Source organism: Corvus kubaryi, unplaced genomic scaffold (assembly GCF_017639235.1).
Source record: "Corvus kubaryi isolate FWS band 111438036 unplaced genomic scaffold, C.kubaryi_AGA036_p1.0 76, whole genome shotgun sequence".
Taxonomy (NCBI): domain Eukaryota; kingdom Metazoa; phylum Chordata; class Aves; order Passeriformes; family Corvidae; genus Corvus; species Corvus kubaryi.
Genome location: NW_024582063.1, coordinates 8832494 through 8847682, shown reverse-complemented (window position 1 = coordinate 8847682; position 15189 = coordinate 8832494). Strand labels below are relative to the sequence as shown.

The following is a 15189-nucleotide window of genomic DNA, read 5'->3' as shown; positions in this document are numbered from 1 at the left end:
CTGACAGCTTCATTACTGATTGGCCTACTGTTGGTATTAAAAAAATGTTTGGCTCCTTATGATCTTTGTGCATGCAACTATAATATTAATACAGACCACGGAACTGTTCATTAAGAAGTGACTTTAAATGAGGTTCATGCTTGTAAATCTGGAGAGATACAGATGTTAAATGCTGCCATTCCTTTCCATATACAGCCGTATGGCTAATAATTTCCAAGTGGCTAAAGCTCTTGTTAGCAAGAGTGCTGGTGTGTTAAGAATGGCCCTATAAATAACTTTAAGAACTGAAGTTGAAGGTGCTTCTTTTAAAGACTATTGTTAACTAAACATTATTGCCAAACAGATGGAACGCATTCACCAGCCTGATGTTTTTAGGTCTAATTATATTATCACCAGTCCTGTACGGCTCAGTTGAAGAGGTGTATCCAGAGGCCAATTTATAATCATTTAGCCAACACCTGTTTGGGAGATATTGACAGTCAAAGGGCACATTTAAAAAAAAAAATCACATATGTTCTCGTATTTATTGCCTCAATGTGAACAGTGTCTAGTTGCAAACAAACTTGGGAGAAGAGAAAGGAGAGTGATTGTAAACACATAGTTGTTTCCAAACCATTTTAATCTTCTTTTGGCACCTCTTGTAAAGTGGCTTTTATTTTTTTCTGTTGGTTTTCTTTAGTTGGTCAGTGTGGTTTTGGGTTTTTCTTTAATTTTAAGGTGTAAACTTCTTAAACATCTTAAAACACCAGTAAACAAAACCAGTTTCACAGTTGTTATTTATGGAGCTGGTTTCCACTGTTTCTGGGAGCCCTAGGTAAGAGGCCTTAAAAGTTGTTTGGCACACTCAGCGGTCTGGGCACACTTGCCTTTCCATACCATGCCCTTGACATGGTAACTGTGTGTCACTCCTTTGTTAAAAAAATCTCAGTAGCACCAACTTCTGTTGATTTTTTTTTTTTTTTTCTCTCCCCGAATATACAGAAAAGCTTTTAAAATTGGGTGCAACCCTAGTAAAAGAGGGGGTCTTTGAGATGGGGAAGAGTCTGTCACTTCATTTGTTTTGGTAAAATATGTTGAGAGAGAAATGATTAGAAAAGACTTCAGTTCTCTTTCTCATGTTTGAGATGCAGTGGGGAGAGAAGTAGGTTTTGAATGCTACCATCCCAAAGAGCAAAGGTTTCTTCCTTTTGGAGACAGCAGAGCATGGCTGCATTGCTGCCCCTCTGCAGCAATTGCAGCAGGGAGGTAAGGGAGCCTGTGTGTGGTGGTGTCCTTTGCCACCTGATGATGCCATGTTGCTCCTGACATTTCATTCCTCTGCAAGAAGTCTTTCTGGATGCAATGATTGGTCTTCACTGCACCTTGTCTGTTCACTTGGAGTTGCTGCATCTTGTCTGTTGAATTTAGAGTTTGGTAATCCCAGTGCCAGCATGGGAAAGAAGCCTTTTAGAGGTATGATTTTTGCAGCCTAAGTATTTTGGTATAACTATATGAATGTTTATACTGGAAGTTTACAATGTCTGCTGTAAGTAAACAGTGAGGGCACACTCTTGTTCTTGTTCTTGTTCCTACAGGAAGATTGAGCTTGTGCTTATGCTGCTCGTGGGGCTGTCTTGCAGCTGGAGCTTTTCCAGCACATCTGTGTTCTTAGAGTTTGAAAACAGTTAATTCCTGAGTCGGGTGACTTGAAGGCGGAGGGTTCCAGCTTTCTAAAGATGGTTTCCTAAGTGTATATACACACATATGTGTCCTTTTGTTTGTTTTGTTTTCAACACATAAACAAATGGAGCTTGCTAAGAATGTAGTTATTTAGTGCTTCTCTCATTGCTGTGTTTGAAGTGCTTTCAGTAGAGGTGATGCACTGCTAACAGAGGTGCTCTTTGCAGCTGTAAGTGTTCTCTCTGCAGCAAAACCATCCAGACTTTTCTCTCTAAATAAATCCCATTTTTTTTGCTGTTACCCTAATTTTAGTGATCTATATCCTCAGTCATTTCTTTGCTAGAAAAAAGACTGCTTATCAAGTCTGTATGCTGCAGGGGTTTAATTTTTGAATTGCTTGTATCACTTTCTTTGTAAGAATATTCAACATTAGATTTAAGAACTATGTTTTGTTAGCTTACACATGTGAATCTTAAATATTTTCTCTGAATACTTTTTGCTTAGGTTTTGCTTGTAATGGACACCAGAACACAGCAGACTTTTATATTGAAGGTGAGTAAAATCTTTTATTATATGACCTCCTAAATTACACCAGCGCACAAAGATCAGTTTACAGGTAATTTATAGAGGTATCCCTGCAATATATTGTTATTATGTATTATTATAATACATGTTAAGTGCCCTGGAATTCTTTTTGTCAGTATTTGGTTGCATTCCCATCCTTTCTCTCTCACATCCCTAGTGCTCAGATGTGCTGGTTTAGTCACCTGAGTTGCCTCTGGTTATTGAGGCCAACACCTTTGCAGGCTTTGGTAAAGAATCACAGATTGAATGTGCTGCTTAAAACATCTGTAAAGCCCTGGTGGCTCAGGGCTTCTGATGAACATGAAAATTCTGCTTAATCCAAGCACATCCACTCCTGTTTGTGTTGGTCTTCTTTAGCTGAAGAATATCCTGCTGGCCAAAGGGGTTCTGAATGAAATGTTCAACTAGTCTTCCTCAAATTTGTTTCCTTATGTTTTACATCAATAGTCTGAGATAAGAGTTTAATGTTACTAACCAATTACATTTATGAACAGTTATTTGGTCAGAATAAAATTTTTCACATTACTCTTTTATGTTTCAGAAAGTGTTCAGATCAAGACCCCAGTATGCTCAGAGCATCTGTGATGCTGAGAATTAGTTCAGTTATAAGTATTGTTTTTGTGACCATTTACTTCAGGCTCCCCTTGACATGAATTCCACTGCTAATGGCAGGAAGGATTGAAAAAATGCTGTGTCCCAAACGTGAACCTCTAGTTACTTGTTAACATTTTGTAACTTTGCTTCAGATCTGGCTTACAGCCCACCTTAACTTTCTGCATCAGCCTTTGAAATTGTATGTGCAGGATACAGCAAACCTGTTTGTTTCTGAGAAAGGTTTATTTGTGAATATTGTATATTAGAACCTCACATTATCTACTGGTAGATAGGGTAACATTGAATTTCCCATGTAACTGCCTATGTTTATCAATATTGTAATAGGTCACACTATTGACATAATTTTTTTTCTCTTTCTCTCTCCCCTCCCTTTCACCCTCCCGCATCAATTTTTTCACTTCTGGCAACTTCATCTCTGCACTACCTCCCAAAAATCATTGCCTCTCAAGGAGACTAATCCTTTCCTTTCTTTTTTATTGAGGTGGTTGTTGTCTTTAGTAAAGTAAAATGGAAATGTGAGGATTACCTGTGAGGCGAAGGCATTCTTTTGTCTTTAGGACTTGAATTGAATTTTTTTAATAGTGTCTTTTGGTCACACACAAAAATAAAATTTTAAAAAAAGGTCACAGGGAAATAACTGAGTGTCATCCTGATGACTTAGTTTGAGAGAGATTCTAATAAAAACATTGACCCATGTAATTGATTTTAATGGCAGCTTTGTGCCATCTTCTGTTCTCTGGAAATGCGCCAGATGCCATCAGCACAGCCTCGGGGGACCGAGGGGCATAGAGCAGCAGATGAGTGGTTTCTCTGAAGCCCAGAGTAACTCGGATAGATTAGTTTGGTTGATAAACACAGAGCACAGCAGGCTCCAAAGGCAACTGAGGGTACAACTGACCTTTTTGTTCTCTGTCAGGGTCTAAGGAAAAGTAGTGAGTGCAGCAGGAGCAGAACGACCATCATCCCCCGCTGTGTGCCCAACATGGTGTGTCTGCACAAGTACATCATCTCCGAGGAGTCTGTCTTCCTCGTCCTGCAGCATGCAGAAGGTTTGTCTCTCCTTTAAGCATATTGTTGAAAAGAGTCAAAGGCTTTCAGTTTTAATCAATGGTGCACTTCATTGTCAAATTAATCTCTCATACATCCAGTTAAAATATTTTTAGTGTGCCAGGGAGATGTCATGTAAGACACCCCACTCCATTCCTCTGTCCCTCCCCCTTTTCCCCTCTCATTTTGGGCTGGATCTGATTCCTGCTTCAAATGGCCTCAGATCCTGATGGGTTACTTGAATTGTATGTAGCAGTATTGAAAGCTTCCAACTGTTTATTTTCTACAGGAGAGAGAGTGCTTTGACTGCAACAAAAATCTGCATTATTTACAGTTATTTCTCAGAGATAAAGTATTTGGCTACTTTCGTAAACTTTGACTAGTAAGTCTTTTTAGCATCTCTAGTTAAAATGACAAGTATTTGCACAAGAATTAAATAGCTCTGCTAAAAACCATGAACATTTTCCTGTTGGTTAATATTGCACTGATCTGGATTTTTAAGAAAATAGCTAGTGGCATCACACAGGAGTTCAAAGCAGAACCACAGAGTTGTGCCTTCAAACTATTTATAAAATTCCTGTTAAATGTACAGGGAACAGGTGGCACAAAATAATTACATTTTGATTCTTTTGTCTAACACCTGGATTTAAATATTCCCTAAATGTAATTACCCATATTTGTTTAGAATGAGTGCAGAATATAAATTTTGGGATTGCTAATAGTTCTTTTTTTTAGGAAATGCTAATAACTCAGGCAGAATGGATGATGTGAAGGAACTAAGCTGACTGATAGAGGAGATAATTTTATTGCATTGAATATTACTTCTTTTCTCCGTAATAACTTAGATTTTGGCTTTTTCATGAACAATTTGTCATATGAGGCCAGTTAAAGTTAGCTTTGCAACAGGAATGACTGTTTCTGCAATGTGTGACTCGGTTTTGCCATGAGCACTGATGCATGAAGAAAAGTCTCACTTTACAGTAGTGCCTGATGGTGATCTTGGGAGTTTACAGTGCTGCTCTGTACAGTGCTACTTTTCTCAAGGTGTGTGTAGTAATACACAAGATAATTGGGAGATTCTCACCTGAACTGCAATCTACACAGAAGCTGGTACATTTTGTCCAGAGAAAAAGTATTTTTAAAAGCCCACAACCAAAGAAACCCCAAAGCAAACAAAAAACCCCACCCACAACCTTTGCCAGATATCAGCTGCCCTTAGGCTAGCATAATTACATAATTTAATACGCTCTTCGTAATATTTCTGCAGTTTCTGAAGCCCTGCAGTTTTGCTCTTCTTTTTAGGATGGATGTTCTTCCTCAAGAGAGATGGAAAAGTGAGTGGAGTAGTAGTGGAATTTCATGGGTGAAGTGGTCAGATGTAAGAACAAAAACTGTAAGGAAGCCCTAATGTGAGCAGTTGACAAGGTGATCTTCTGGAAGTGTTAATTGTGTTGTGATAACAGAAAAACAGAGACACTGAGATCAGAGCTCTTTCATTTTCATGAACCTGCTGTCTGGGCTCAGAACAGGCAAAGGGAGAGGAAGAGTGGTAGATTCTGCTGTAAAGAGGAGTAGCTGGGGTACACAGTGATGAGTAAATTTCCTGAGAATATATACAATAAGTGTTTTGCAGGTGTAGGGCCTGATCCCAAATCCTAAACTGGGGCAACAACCAGTGCACCCTGTCCTATGAGGCTGATGCTGGAAAGTGGTTCAGGAGAAATGCTTCTAACTCTGTGTGAATAAAGGATACTTAAAAATTGGGCTAAAGTTATGCTGCACTGTATGCAGTGACTGGTCTTGGTCACCCCACTGATGATGGTCTTGATCAGATCAGTCTTATGTTAGTAGCACTCATCCTTTAAATTAGAAGGAAAATAATACCAGAAATCCCTATAGACAAACCTTTCTTAAAATTTCATCCATCTCAGACCAGGTATAAATAGAGAAGATGCTTGTAGTTAATGTTGGGAAAGGATAAAAAATTCTAGGACAGTACTTTTTAAGTGATAGTCTCTTAAAATTTTATTTCATGACCTCGTAAATGCTCTTAACATTCATAGTCCAAATAATTCTATTCCAATAAGAAAGAAGATTCTGCCAGTCAAATTTATAAATGGTGTTAATTTATGCTAGGTATGTTAGCTACACCATTGTGAGTTTGAAGGGTAAAATACTAATTTAAATGGGCAGTGGCTTGTAGTGTAGCAAATTCAGGTTTTATGCTATGAATGGACCATGTGTGTTTGCTAAGCAGCTCACTTTCCTGTTCATAGTAGATTTTAACTGTATTAAGTGCAGCACTGTTGGGTTTTGTATGGAATTCTGAAAGCTTGACCACAGACTCAAGAAGAAGACTCTTTTTGTTTGTTGGTTTGTTTGTTTTGGTAAATCGTGATGGTGTTACATGCTCAGAATCAGTGAATGATGTCTTGGGTTCTCTTGCAGATGTTTCTCCTGGCCACAGTGAGAGGCTTCAAGGATGCATCAGAAGTACAAAAGTCCATAAAGTTATCTTGTAGCTTTGTTGCAAAGCACTTGGCAAGTTCTAGTGTGGGAGAGAGCCAATCTGATGTTAATAAGGCCTCGCTTCTTCCTGGCACTACTAACTACAGAAATTTTAGAAACAGATGCTTCAAAAATAGGCTGGGGGGCTTCCATGGGACATCAAAGTTTAAGTGGCTGTTAGAAGCTGTCAAATCTCTTTAAGCATAAACAAGCTGGAGTTCCTATCAATCTGGAGAGCACTCAAGAAACTTCCTGCTGAAGAGGCTTGCTGCACGCAGCAATTGATAGACAACACCACGGTAGCGCTCTGGCTTGCAAAGCTGGGGATTTGTTGTTAGGAAAGGAGATAATGCTAGCTGTAAATATTTGACAGCAATCAGAAAATGTAGGAAAGGTGATATGCTCCTTGGCAAGTGACTTTTTCAGGAGGCTGCTTTGGAATAATAGCTTTTGCTCCAAGTGCATTGGGAAGTGGGAGCTTTGCCTAAACTAGTGAACTTTGCAGCAGAGCTTCACCAGCAGCACTGGAAATACAGAGCTGCAGATAGAGGACTCTGGTGCTTGTAACTACTGTCATGTTAGAGATTAGGCAGGAGATCAGCTTCCCATTCATGTGGAGCTGCAGCTCCACTGTGGCTGCCATTGGGATGCTGTGGAATATTATTGTTGTTGTACCATGGCAGTGCCTGTGTGTCTGCTTTGCTTTTGGCCTAGGAGCTGTGCAAGCCTTGTTTCATGTAGCCATTGCATTAACATGGTGAAGTTTACCAGTAGGCTTGTCTCTCTTGAAAAAGAGGCCAGTGATTCTTTGAAAACCATAAAATGGTGCTTTTTCCAGCAAGGAAGGCTATTAATTCTCATGAGGTGCAGGGTTTAGAGTTGGTACTCCTGGCCATACACAAATTCTTGGGCAGTGATCTAGAGAGCTGGGCTCAGTTTTGGAGAATAATTCAAGTGCATGTCTTTCAGTACTCTCTCTTTTTCTCCCCTATCAGATTACAGTTATTTGGAAGCCTGGGTTGTTCACTTTGACTCTGTTTGGGATTTCCTAAATACAGCGACTGCTGCATTCTTAGCTGAATTCCAGTTCTGTGGGAATTGGAGTACTTCATCCTTGGGAATAATCTCATGGGCCAAGCTAGCAGAAGCTATTGATTTATTTTGGAATAGGTCTCCTTAGCCAGCCAGTCTTTCAGGATGTGAAACTGAAATGGGAAGCATCTGAATACTGGGTGAGGAAAAATCCAACTGGTCATGAATTTTTTTCTCGTCAGCTGGAAAAAAAACATGTTTAGGAGACTAAATTTGCTGACCTTTAGGTTTCATTTTGTCCTGTCATATATAATATATAGTCTCTGTATTTTCTTTTAAATGTTCCTGCATCAAGTACTATTAACAAAAAGCTGCAGAAATGTTTGAAAGAATATAAAAGATTCCTAGTCAGCTTCATCATTTGATCACTTTATTCTGAATTTCCTGTTGATTATTTTGGACACTAACTTTTAGATTCTGCCTCTAGAAGCAGAGGTATAAGCTCCAGAATGCTGGAAATGTGGTTAAGTATGGCACTGCTAATAAGAAATTTTTCATTGAATAACTGCAGAAGAATGTGGAACTTGATGATTTTCATGTGCTTATAAAACCAGAAATGTTCAACTAGACTGGCTATAGAATCAGTTCATGGTAGAAGAAAACAAACTTAATTAGTTACGTTAATAATATAGTTCTGAAATTAAGCACTAATAAACTTGAGCTTAATACTGTAGCTGTTACAGTTATTTAGTCTGTTGGACTATTTGACAGTGACTGAAACTTACTTGTTTGGATTGATTTCTGTAATTTTAGTTTTTATATATTCCTGATACTATATTAGCATGTCTTGCTAATGTGTTTTCTTGATCTCACACAACACATGGGGAGAGGGGGAAAAGATTATTAGTATGTCATTCATAAAGGCATAATTACATACGCAGATACAAATATCACTTTTGTTTGACCCTGGATTGGACGTTTTCAAAAAGGAATAAAATTGTTGTTTTTCACTATAAAACACAGTTATTGAATGGCACTTATTTACGTATTTCCACTTGACCAGGAGGCCACTCTTGAAATATTCGTATGTTAACATATTTGGACATAATTTTTTTGGTTTTTTTTTTTCTTTTTTCTTTTTTTTGGTGTTTTTTTTTTTGTTTGTTTTTGGTTTATTTACTTGTGTTTAACTCTTAAGTTGACGTTGCAGTAAGTAGTAATTTCCACTGTGGTTTCTAAATACAAGCCATTAATAATGAGCAACTTCTTTTTGAAAACCTAGGATAATAGATTTGCAAAAACAAAATGAGTTGTTGATGTCCTCCCTGTTTTCACAAATGGACAGTGGTGAATTCCTGAACACTGTAAGAATAAAGAGATTTCCTTTTTTTGTCTTTTGCAACTTTTATGTTTAGTGAACCTCTCAAATCATCCAGTGATTTTTTGTGGATTTTTCAAGTATTGATCCCAACATATCTCTTTGTCCTTCCTTAATCCTTCTTGGGTCTCCCTTCTTAAGCTGCAGTAAAACTTCAGGTAGAGGCCCAAATCTAGTGGAGGGTGCATGAAATCTTGGATAAAGTGAGGTGGAGAGAGCAGAAGACAGGAGTTGTCCTGAGAGCAGCTTGATGTGTCAATAGGTGAAAAACTTAAGTTGGATAATTCTCGCATTTTTCATACTGCTGGGCAGCCCAGCCCCTTCTTATCTTAGCACAGGGGTACAAAACATTTAGGTCAGTGAGAGCTGTTCAGGTGTCACATGTAAAAGGACACTTGGTGTCCAGTAATGACACAGGAAAAAAAGATGTGACAAAAGATCACAGGAATAAGGTTTTGAGCTTTCTGCCTCCTTGGGTCAAAGCTTAAGGCAGGCCTCTGTTAGAAAGACCTTTTCTTACTACTTCCATCTGAGGAAGCACTGATGGTGCTCATATTTGCATTAAAGCCATGCCTGGAGGCTGGTGGTGTTGTGCCAGGCACTTCCCAAAGCTCCAGAGATCTTATGTGAGTCTTCATGAGTCATGGTCTGTGAGCACGCTTTGAGATTTGTGTTTTCATAAGAAATTTGTGAAGCACAAGTAATAAACACTAGTAATATGTAGATGAAAATATTTAGCTTGTACTAATTAATCTAATGCAGGTGGGATGGGGAGACTATATAATTTTTTTATTAAATAATGTGTTTTATTAAATGCAGTACGGGTGTGGTTGTCAAATGAGATTTTATTGTTTGGTATGAAAGGGTCTTCAGTAATTCCATGCCTAGTTAATAAACTGGGCAAAGTTATTTTTTTATAGTACTTGAAGGAATTTAATTGAAATTTTAAAGGAAATTAATTGTTATGGATAGAAGTTTGAAAAAGAGGATAAACTCTTTCGCACATATATAAAAATTATGTATGATCTCACACTCTTTCTCATTCTCTTTTCTGTTGTTTCATCTCTCTGCCATTTTATAGCAAAAATATGAATAAACCTAGAAGTGTAACATTAGAAAAGAACTGTTGGTGATTATGGAACGGACAACTTTTATTTTCACCAAATCAGCTGCAGACCAGTAATCCTGAAGTCCTGTGCAAGCTGCGGGGCTCAGAGGGCAGGGTGCCTTTGCCCTGCTGAGCTGCTGTGCCACGTGTTGTGTTTAAAGCAAGTGGCCTCACGTGGGGAGCCTGCCCGGGCTCCCTGCTTCTCTCTGGGGTGAAATCCTGCTCGTGAAGCAGCTCTGGAAGGGCCAGGGCCCTCGGTGTCACCAACACAGGGCCTCGGGTCGCTTGTGCCCAGGCAGGCTCAGAGTCAGTCCCTGCCCTGCCTCGCTGGGCTGAGGAGCTGCTGCTCTGCTGGGGGGACTCAGGGGCTGTGCCTTGCTGCTGTGGCAGGGCACACTTTGGGGTGCATGTTTTGGATGCACCTCTGGCGTAAGTATTTAAAGTGCTTATGCCATACAGTGGGCAGTGTAACAGTTCTTGTTCCTTTCTCTGTGGGCGTTGCTTCCCTTTGCTCCTGTTTGTTTGCCTGCTGTCCTTTCTCATCACATTCTAGAAGGTGGCAAGGGTCATCCTGACCTGGTGCTAAATCCATTTGTAGCTTATGGCAGAAACCATGTGGATTAACAGATCTAAGTTGTTGTTTTTACCATTGGACTCAAGCTGTTAGAATTCCCTCTTAGTGTTTTTAATATACTTAGTTTCACCACAACCAGCGAGGTTTTTTTTCCCCTTGAAAAACAAGTCTTGTCTTAGCCAGGAGGATGGAGGGCAGGAAAACTCCACATTATATTATTCAAATTAATTTTTTAAAGTGTCAAGGTTTTTCTGTCTTTGATAAGTTTTTTTTTTAAATACCTGGGAGTATAGAAAATCTGTTCCTAGGCAATGATAAATACTTTCTTCTTTTATTGTACTTTTTAAAGGAATTTTGCCTGATACAGAGAGTGTTAAAAAAGCTCCAAACTATTAAAGAATGTATTTTGGAAAAATATAAAGCTGTTTTATCCAAATAAGTAAAAAAAAACCAACAAAAACCCACCAACTCTGCAGATGCCCAGTGGGCTGGATACTTACTTTTTTCTTTTACAAAGATTTGTTAGAAGTCCTGCATTTTTGAGAATTTTTGTACGATCTTTTAAATAGAAATGTCTTGACAGTGCATTTTTCCTGAAGTTATCAAAGGAGACTTTCTAACTTTAAGCCAAATTCTATGGCACATATAAGAGGTACAGTAACTTCTTGAATTATTTTGCTAAAATTATGTTTTGAAATTTGTAAGCTTTTTTTAATATGTGCAGTGTTTGGAAACATGAGGAGTCCTGGTTTGTTTTTTTAAAATGTAACTTATTTTTGGAGATGTAACTTTCTTAGGTGCTTTGAAGGAACTGTTTGCCAGTGTAACAGAGTATTCATAAATCCTTGTGTGGTGCAGCAAAGCATAAAAAACTTTTTTTGAATTCTAAAGTTAATGGGAGAAATATATCAATATTTAACTAAAAAACCCCAACTTCTTCAGAGAGACACAGACCCTGAAAATATCCTGCTAATATGGTAATTTCCCTTACTGACCTTGCTGCTTAGTTTCCAGTCCATTTCCGCTAATGTTGCTTATGAGTTTAGAGCTGTGATACAGAATCATTCAGTGTAGGCAGAAGTGGTGATGGGCACTAAACCATTTGATCTTCCCTAGTTTTTACTTCTTTTGAGACAGCAGGTAGAGAGTAGTGACCACTGTGCAACTTGAGACACACTCTGAAATGAGACTTTACAGAAGTTTAAAAACAAAACCCAGCGGCTTAGTCTCAGATGCAGCTCTTTAAATATTTATGTAATAGTACAAATCTACGTGAAAAGCAAATTGTGGTCCCTGTGATTATTTCCTGCTGAGGTAGCAGATCCAACTAACTGTGGTCATAAGGATAGAGTATATAGTGAGAGTGAGGATATTTTCCTGTTTCATAAAAAATTTTCTATTTTGAGTGAAATTGAGAGATCCCTTCTCTTTTTCTTTTTTTTTCAGGTGGGAAACTGTGGTCTTACGTCAGTAAGTTCTTAAACAGAAGCCCTGAAGAGAGCTTTGAGATTCCTGAATCCAGAACATCCAGTTCAACTAAAATTTACCTGGAGCAACCAACACCTAGTCCTAAAGAAACTGGTAGCAGCACTGATTCCAGAGAAAGCTATGGGGAGAGCATGCTGAAGGTGGTCCCACTGAGGAGCAGCCTGACACCAAGCTCTCAGGATGACAGCAGCAACCAGGAAGATGGCCAGGAGAGTTCCAAGTGGATGGACTCGGCATCCAGCTCAGAAGAGGAGTGCACCACTAGTTATTTAACGTTGTGCAATGAGTACGGGCAGGAAAAAATTGACTCTGGCTCCCTAAATGAGGAACCAGTGGCTAAAGCAGAGGGTGAAGGGCTGCATACCAAAGAGAGGAGTTCCCTGCAGAAGTGCAGTGTTGTTGGCAGTGACGGCTTCACCTCCCAGATTGCACCTCAGGAACGAAAGCTGTTCATCGATGATGCTGAGTCCGAAATAGCCAGCCCTACTAGGATACTGGACTCGTTAACTAGATCCAAGAACAGCCCCATGGAACTCTTCAGGATAGACAGCAAAGATAGCACTAGTGAACTCCTGGGGCTTGATTTTGGAGAAAAATTATATAACCTGAAATCAGAGCCTTTAAAGCCATTGTTTACCGTCTCAGATCATGACAGAAGCTTGGATGCCCTGGAGAGCAAAATGGGTGTGAAAGCTCATGACACTGTGAGCAGGGGTTCAAATGACTCTGTGCCAGTTATCTCCTTTAAGGATGCTGCTTTTGATGATGTGAATAGCATTGATGAAGGAAGGCCTGATCTTCTAATAAACTTACCAGGCATGTCTGATGAAACAGAAGAGCCAGCCGTGTCAAGGCCAACAAAGTTTACAAAATCTGACAGGGACATGTCAGAAGTAAAGTTGTTAGAAACACCTGATGTCTTGCAATTAAATAATTCTGTAGAGCCATGCAAAGCATTTGACCAAGAACCAAATCATGTGGCACCAGAAGTGGGTGATCCTGCCCACAAGGAAGCAAATGAGCAAAGCGGTGTCACTCAGGGAGCTCTTGGGACCCTCTTTACATCTGACCAAGAGGTAGGTGGTTCAGAAGATGGGGCTCTGTTTCAAGAGCTTGGGGCCTGCTCCTTAAACATGAAAAGCAAAGAAGAAAGTTCATGTGTTTCCAACCCACTCTCAGGTGCTCAAGAGGTTAGCTTGGACAGAGACATGTTAAGAAATGATGGAGTGTCGCTGTTTTCCAACCAAACTGAAGACAGCGGGAAAGAGGAGACAGACTCGGCTTTGTCACCAGCAGCTGAAAGTAAAAAGATTGCACCAAAGAAGGAAGACAAAACAGCAGGAGCAGGGCAGAAGGAAATACATCAAATTTTTCAGGACCTCGATGAGAGATTAGTGCTAACCTCCAGGTTTAATATCCCAGAGGATTGCATTCAAAGATGGGCAGCTGAAATGGTGGTAGCCCTTGATGCTTTACATAGAGAAGGAATTGTGTGCCGCGATTTGAACCCAAACAACATCTTATTGAATGATAGAGGTCAGGAACTTTTGCAAATGCATTTCTTTTTATTCGCTGTTGCTTCCAATTAACTGAGTAGGCGTTTTATCTTGTAATTAGTATCTTCATTTCCTGTCTAGAGCTTCATTATCAGTGCAGCAAATTCACCCCCAGTAATAGCTTCTAGTACTTAATGATGCCATTATTCTTAATGATACTGTTTTTAGCTACAAAAGGAGTAATTACAGTTCACTTCTGCAGAAAATGGAAGGGAAAAATGTTTTGATTTCTCCTGTCGTTTTGTTTTTAGGACACATTCAGCTAACGTATTTTAGCAGGTGGAGGGAGGTTGAAGATTCCTGTGACAACGATGCCATAGAGAGAATGTACTGTGCCCCAGGTTAGAGCAATCACCTACAATGTTTCACTTGGAAAGTAGATTAGCAGCTTTCATTTTCTCATGGAGTCTCTGTAGCAAACAGCTTGAGATCATGCAATATCTGAGTTTTCTTTGCTTCTTTTCCATAATGTCTTAAAAAGCTACAGGGCTCATAACTGCTTTATTGTTGAACTGTGGTGGTGTTTGTTATGTCATTTCCATAACGTGTAATTGTACTGAATGTCTTGTTTAAGCAAGTTAGGAATGTTCTGTTTTCTTGCAGTTATTTCCTATGTCTGAGTACATCTTGGTAACTGAAAAGAGCAAGTGAGATTGAAAAGGTGGCACTAAGACCCTTAAAAATCAAAAATTTATACATGCAAAGGACATGGGTGGTGGGGGGAGAACCACAGAGGTTTGAAAAATACAGCCCTAATAGGCTCAGAGATGCCTCTGACATTTTTGATGAGCTACAGTGGGCTTTGAAATAGTTTAGAGAGCTCTTTTCTTAGAACCGCTTTCATCAATCATGAGGGTGATAAAATCAGTATCTCTTGGGTTTTTATAGCAAGGATGGCACTTGAAACTGAGCCCTCCCTCTTTTCCTTTTCTCTATTTATTTGCTGCTAATATAGCTGTCTGTGATTTCTGGCAATGACAGCCAAAAATCAGGTGTTTCACACACAGCTTCATCTTTTAAAAATTTCATAGCTAGCTTATAAAAACTGTGTTTAGAGTTGAAATTACTACGTTTTTATTCTGACTTTGAAATGCCGGCATAACTTTCTGCTGAGCGCGTGGTCTGGCCAGGTATTGCAACTTGTCATGCAGGTAGTCCTCAACCTCAGAGTCTGCAAATGTGCTCAGAAAAATTTAGAATTAGGAGTTACCAGCAGTGGAAGTTCTGAATTTGGTTTGGCATCAGGTGTTTGTTCTGTGTTTTTGTTCTGCAAGGTAAATGCAGTAAGGAACTGTCTCTCTGAGTAAGGGTGGTAGGGTCTCAGCAAATTTTGTATGTCAGCTTCTTGAGATAAATAGAAAATAAAATCTTTTCTGCTCTGGTGCAAGTCAAAAGGGCAGGTATTACAGAAAATAATTCTTTTCACCTATCAAAGTAAATCCAACACCTTCGTTCTACCCTCATGCCAGTTTTATTCAAGAACAAGATAATTGGGGAATCCCAGCAATTACTGTGTTTGTTAAATAAATGGTTGTCCAGGTTGCCAACATGTGTGACAACTTGTTAGAGAGGTGTTTTCCTGCCTCCCTAACCCAGCCTCGAACAAAGCGCTCCCCAGTTGAGTTGTAGCAAAGATGGA

At 39.3% G+C, this 15189-nt stretch overlaps 1 protein-coding gene across 5 annotated transcripts in view; it reads left to right on the top strand.

The window, feature by feature from the left end:
- RPS6KC1 (ribosomal protein S6 kinase C1) overlaps window positions 1-15189 on the top strand; it is an 86596-nt gene that overhangs the window by 54599 nt on the left and 16808 nt on the right. For 4 of the 5 annotated variants that reach the window (XM_042051487.1, XM_042051490.1, XM_042051491.1 and 1 more), the window contains 4 exons: window positions 2164-2211; window positions 3776-3908; window positions 11953-13530; window positions 13802-13891. In XM_042051487.1, coding sequence (XP_041907421.1) covers window positions 2164-2211; window positions 3776-3908; window positions 11953-13530; window positions 13802-13891 — 1849 coding nt within the window. The remainder of the gene's footprint in view (window positions 1-2163; window positions 2212-3775; window positions 3909-11952; window positions 13531-13801; window positions 13892-15189) is intronic. The other variant, XM_042051488.1, reaches the window with a different exon arrangement.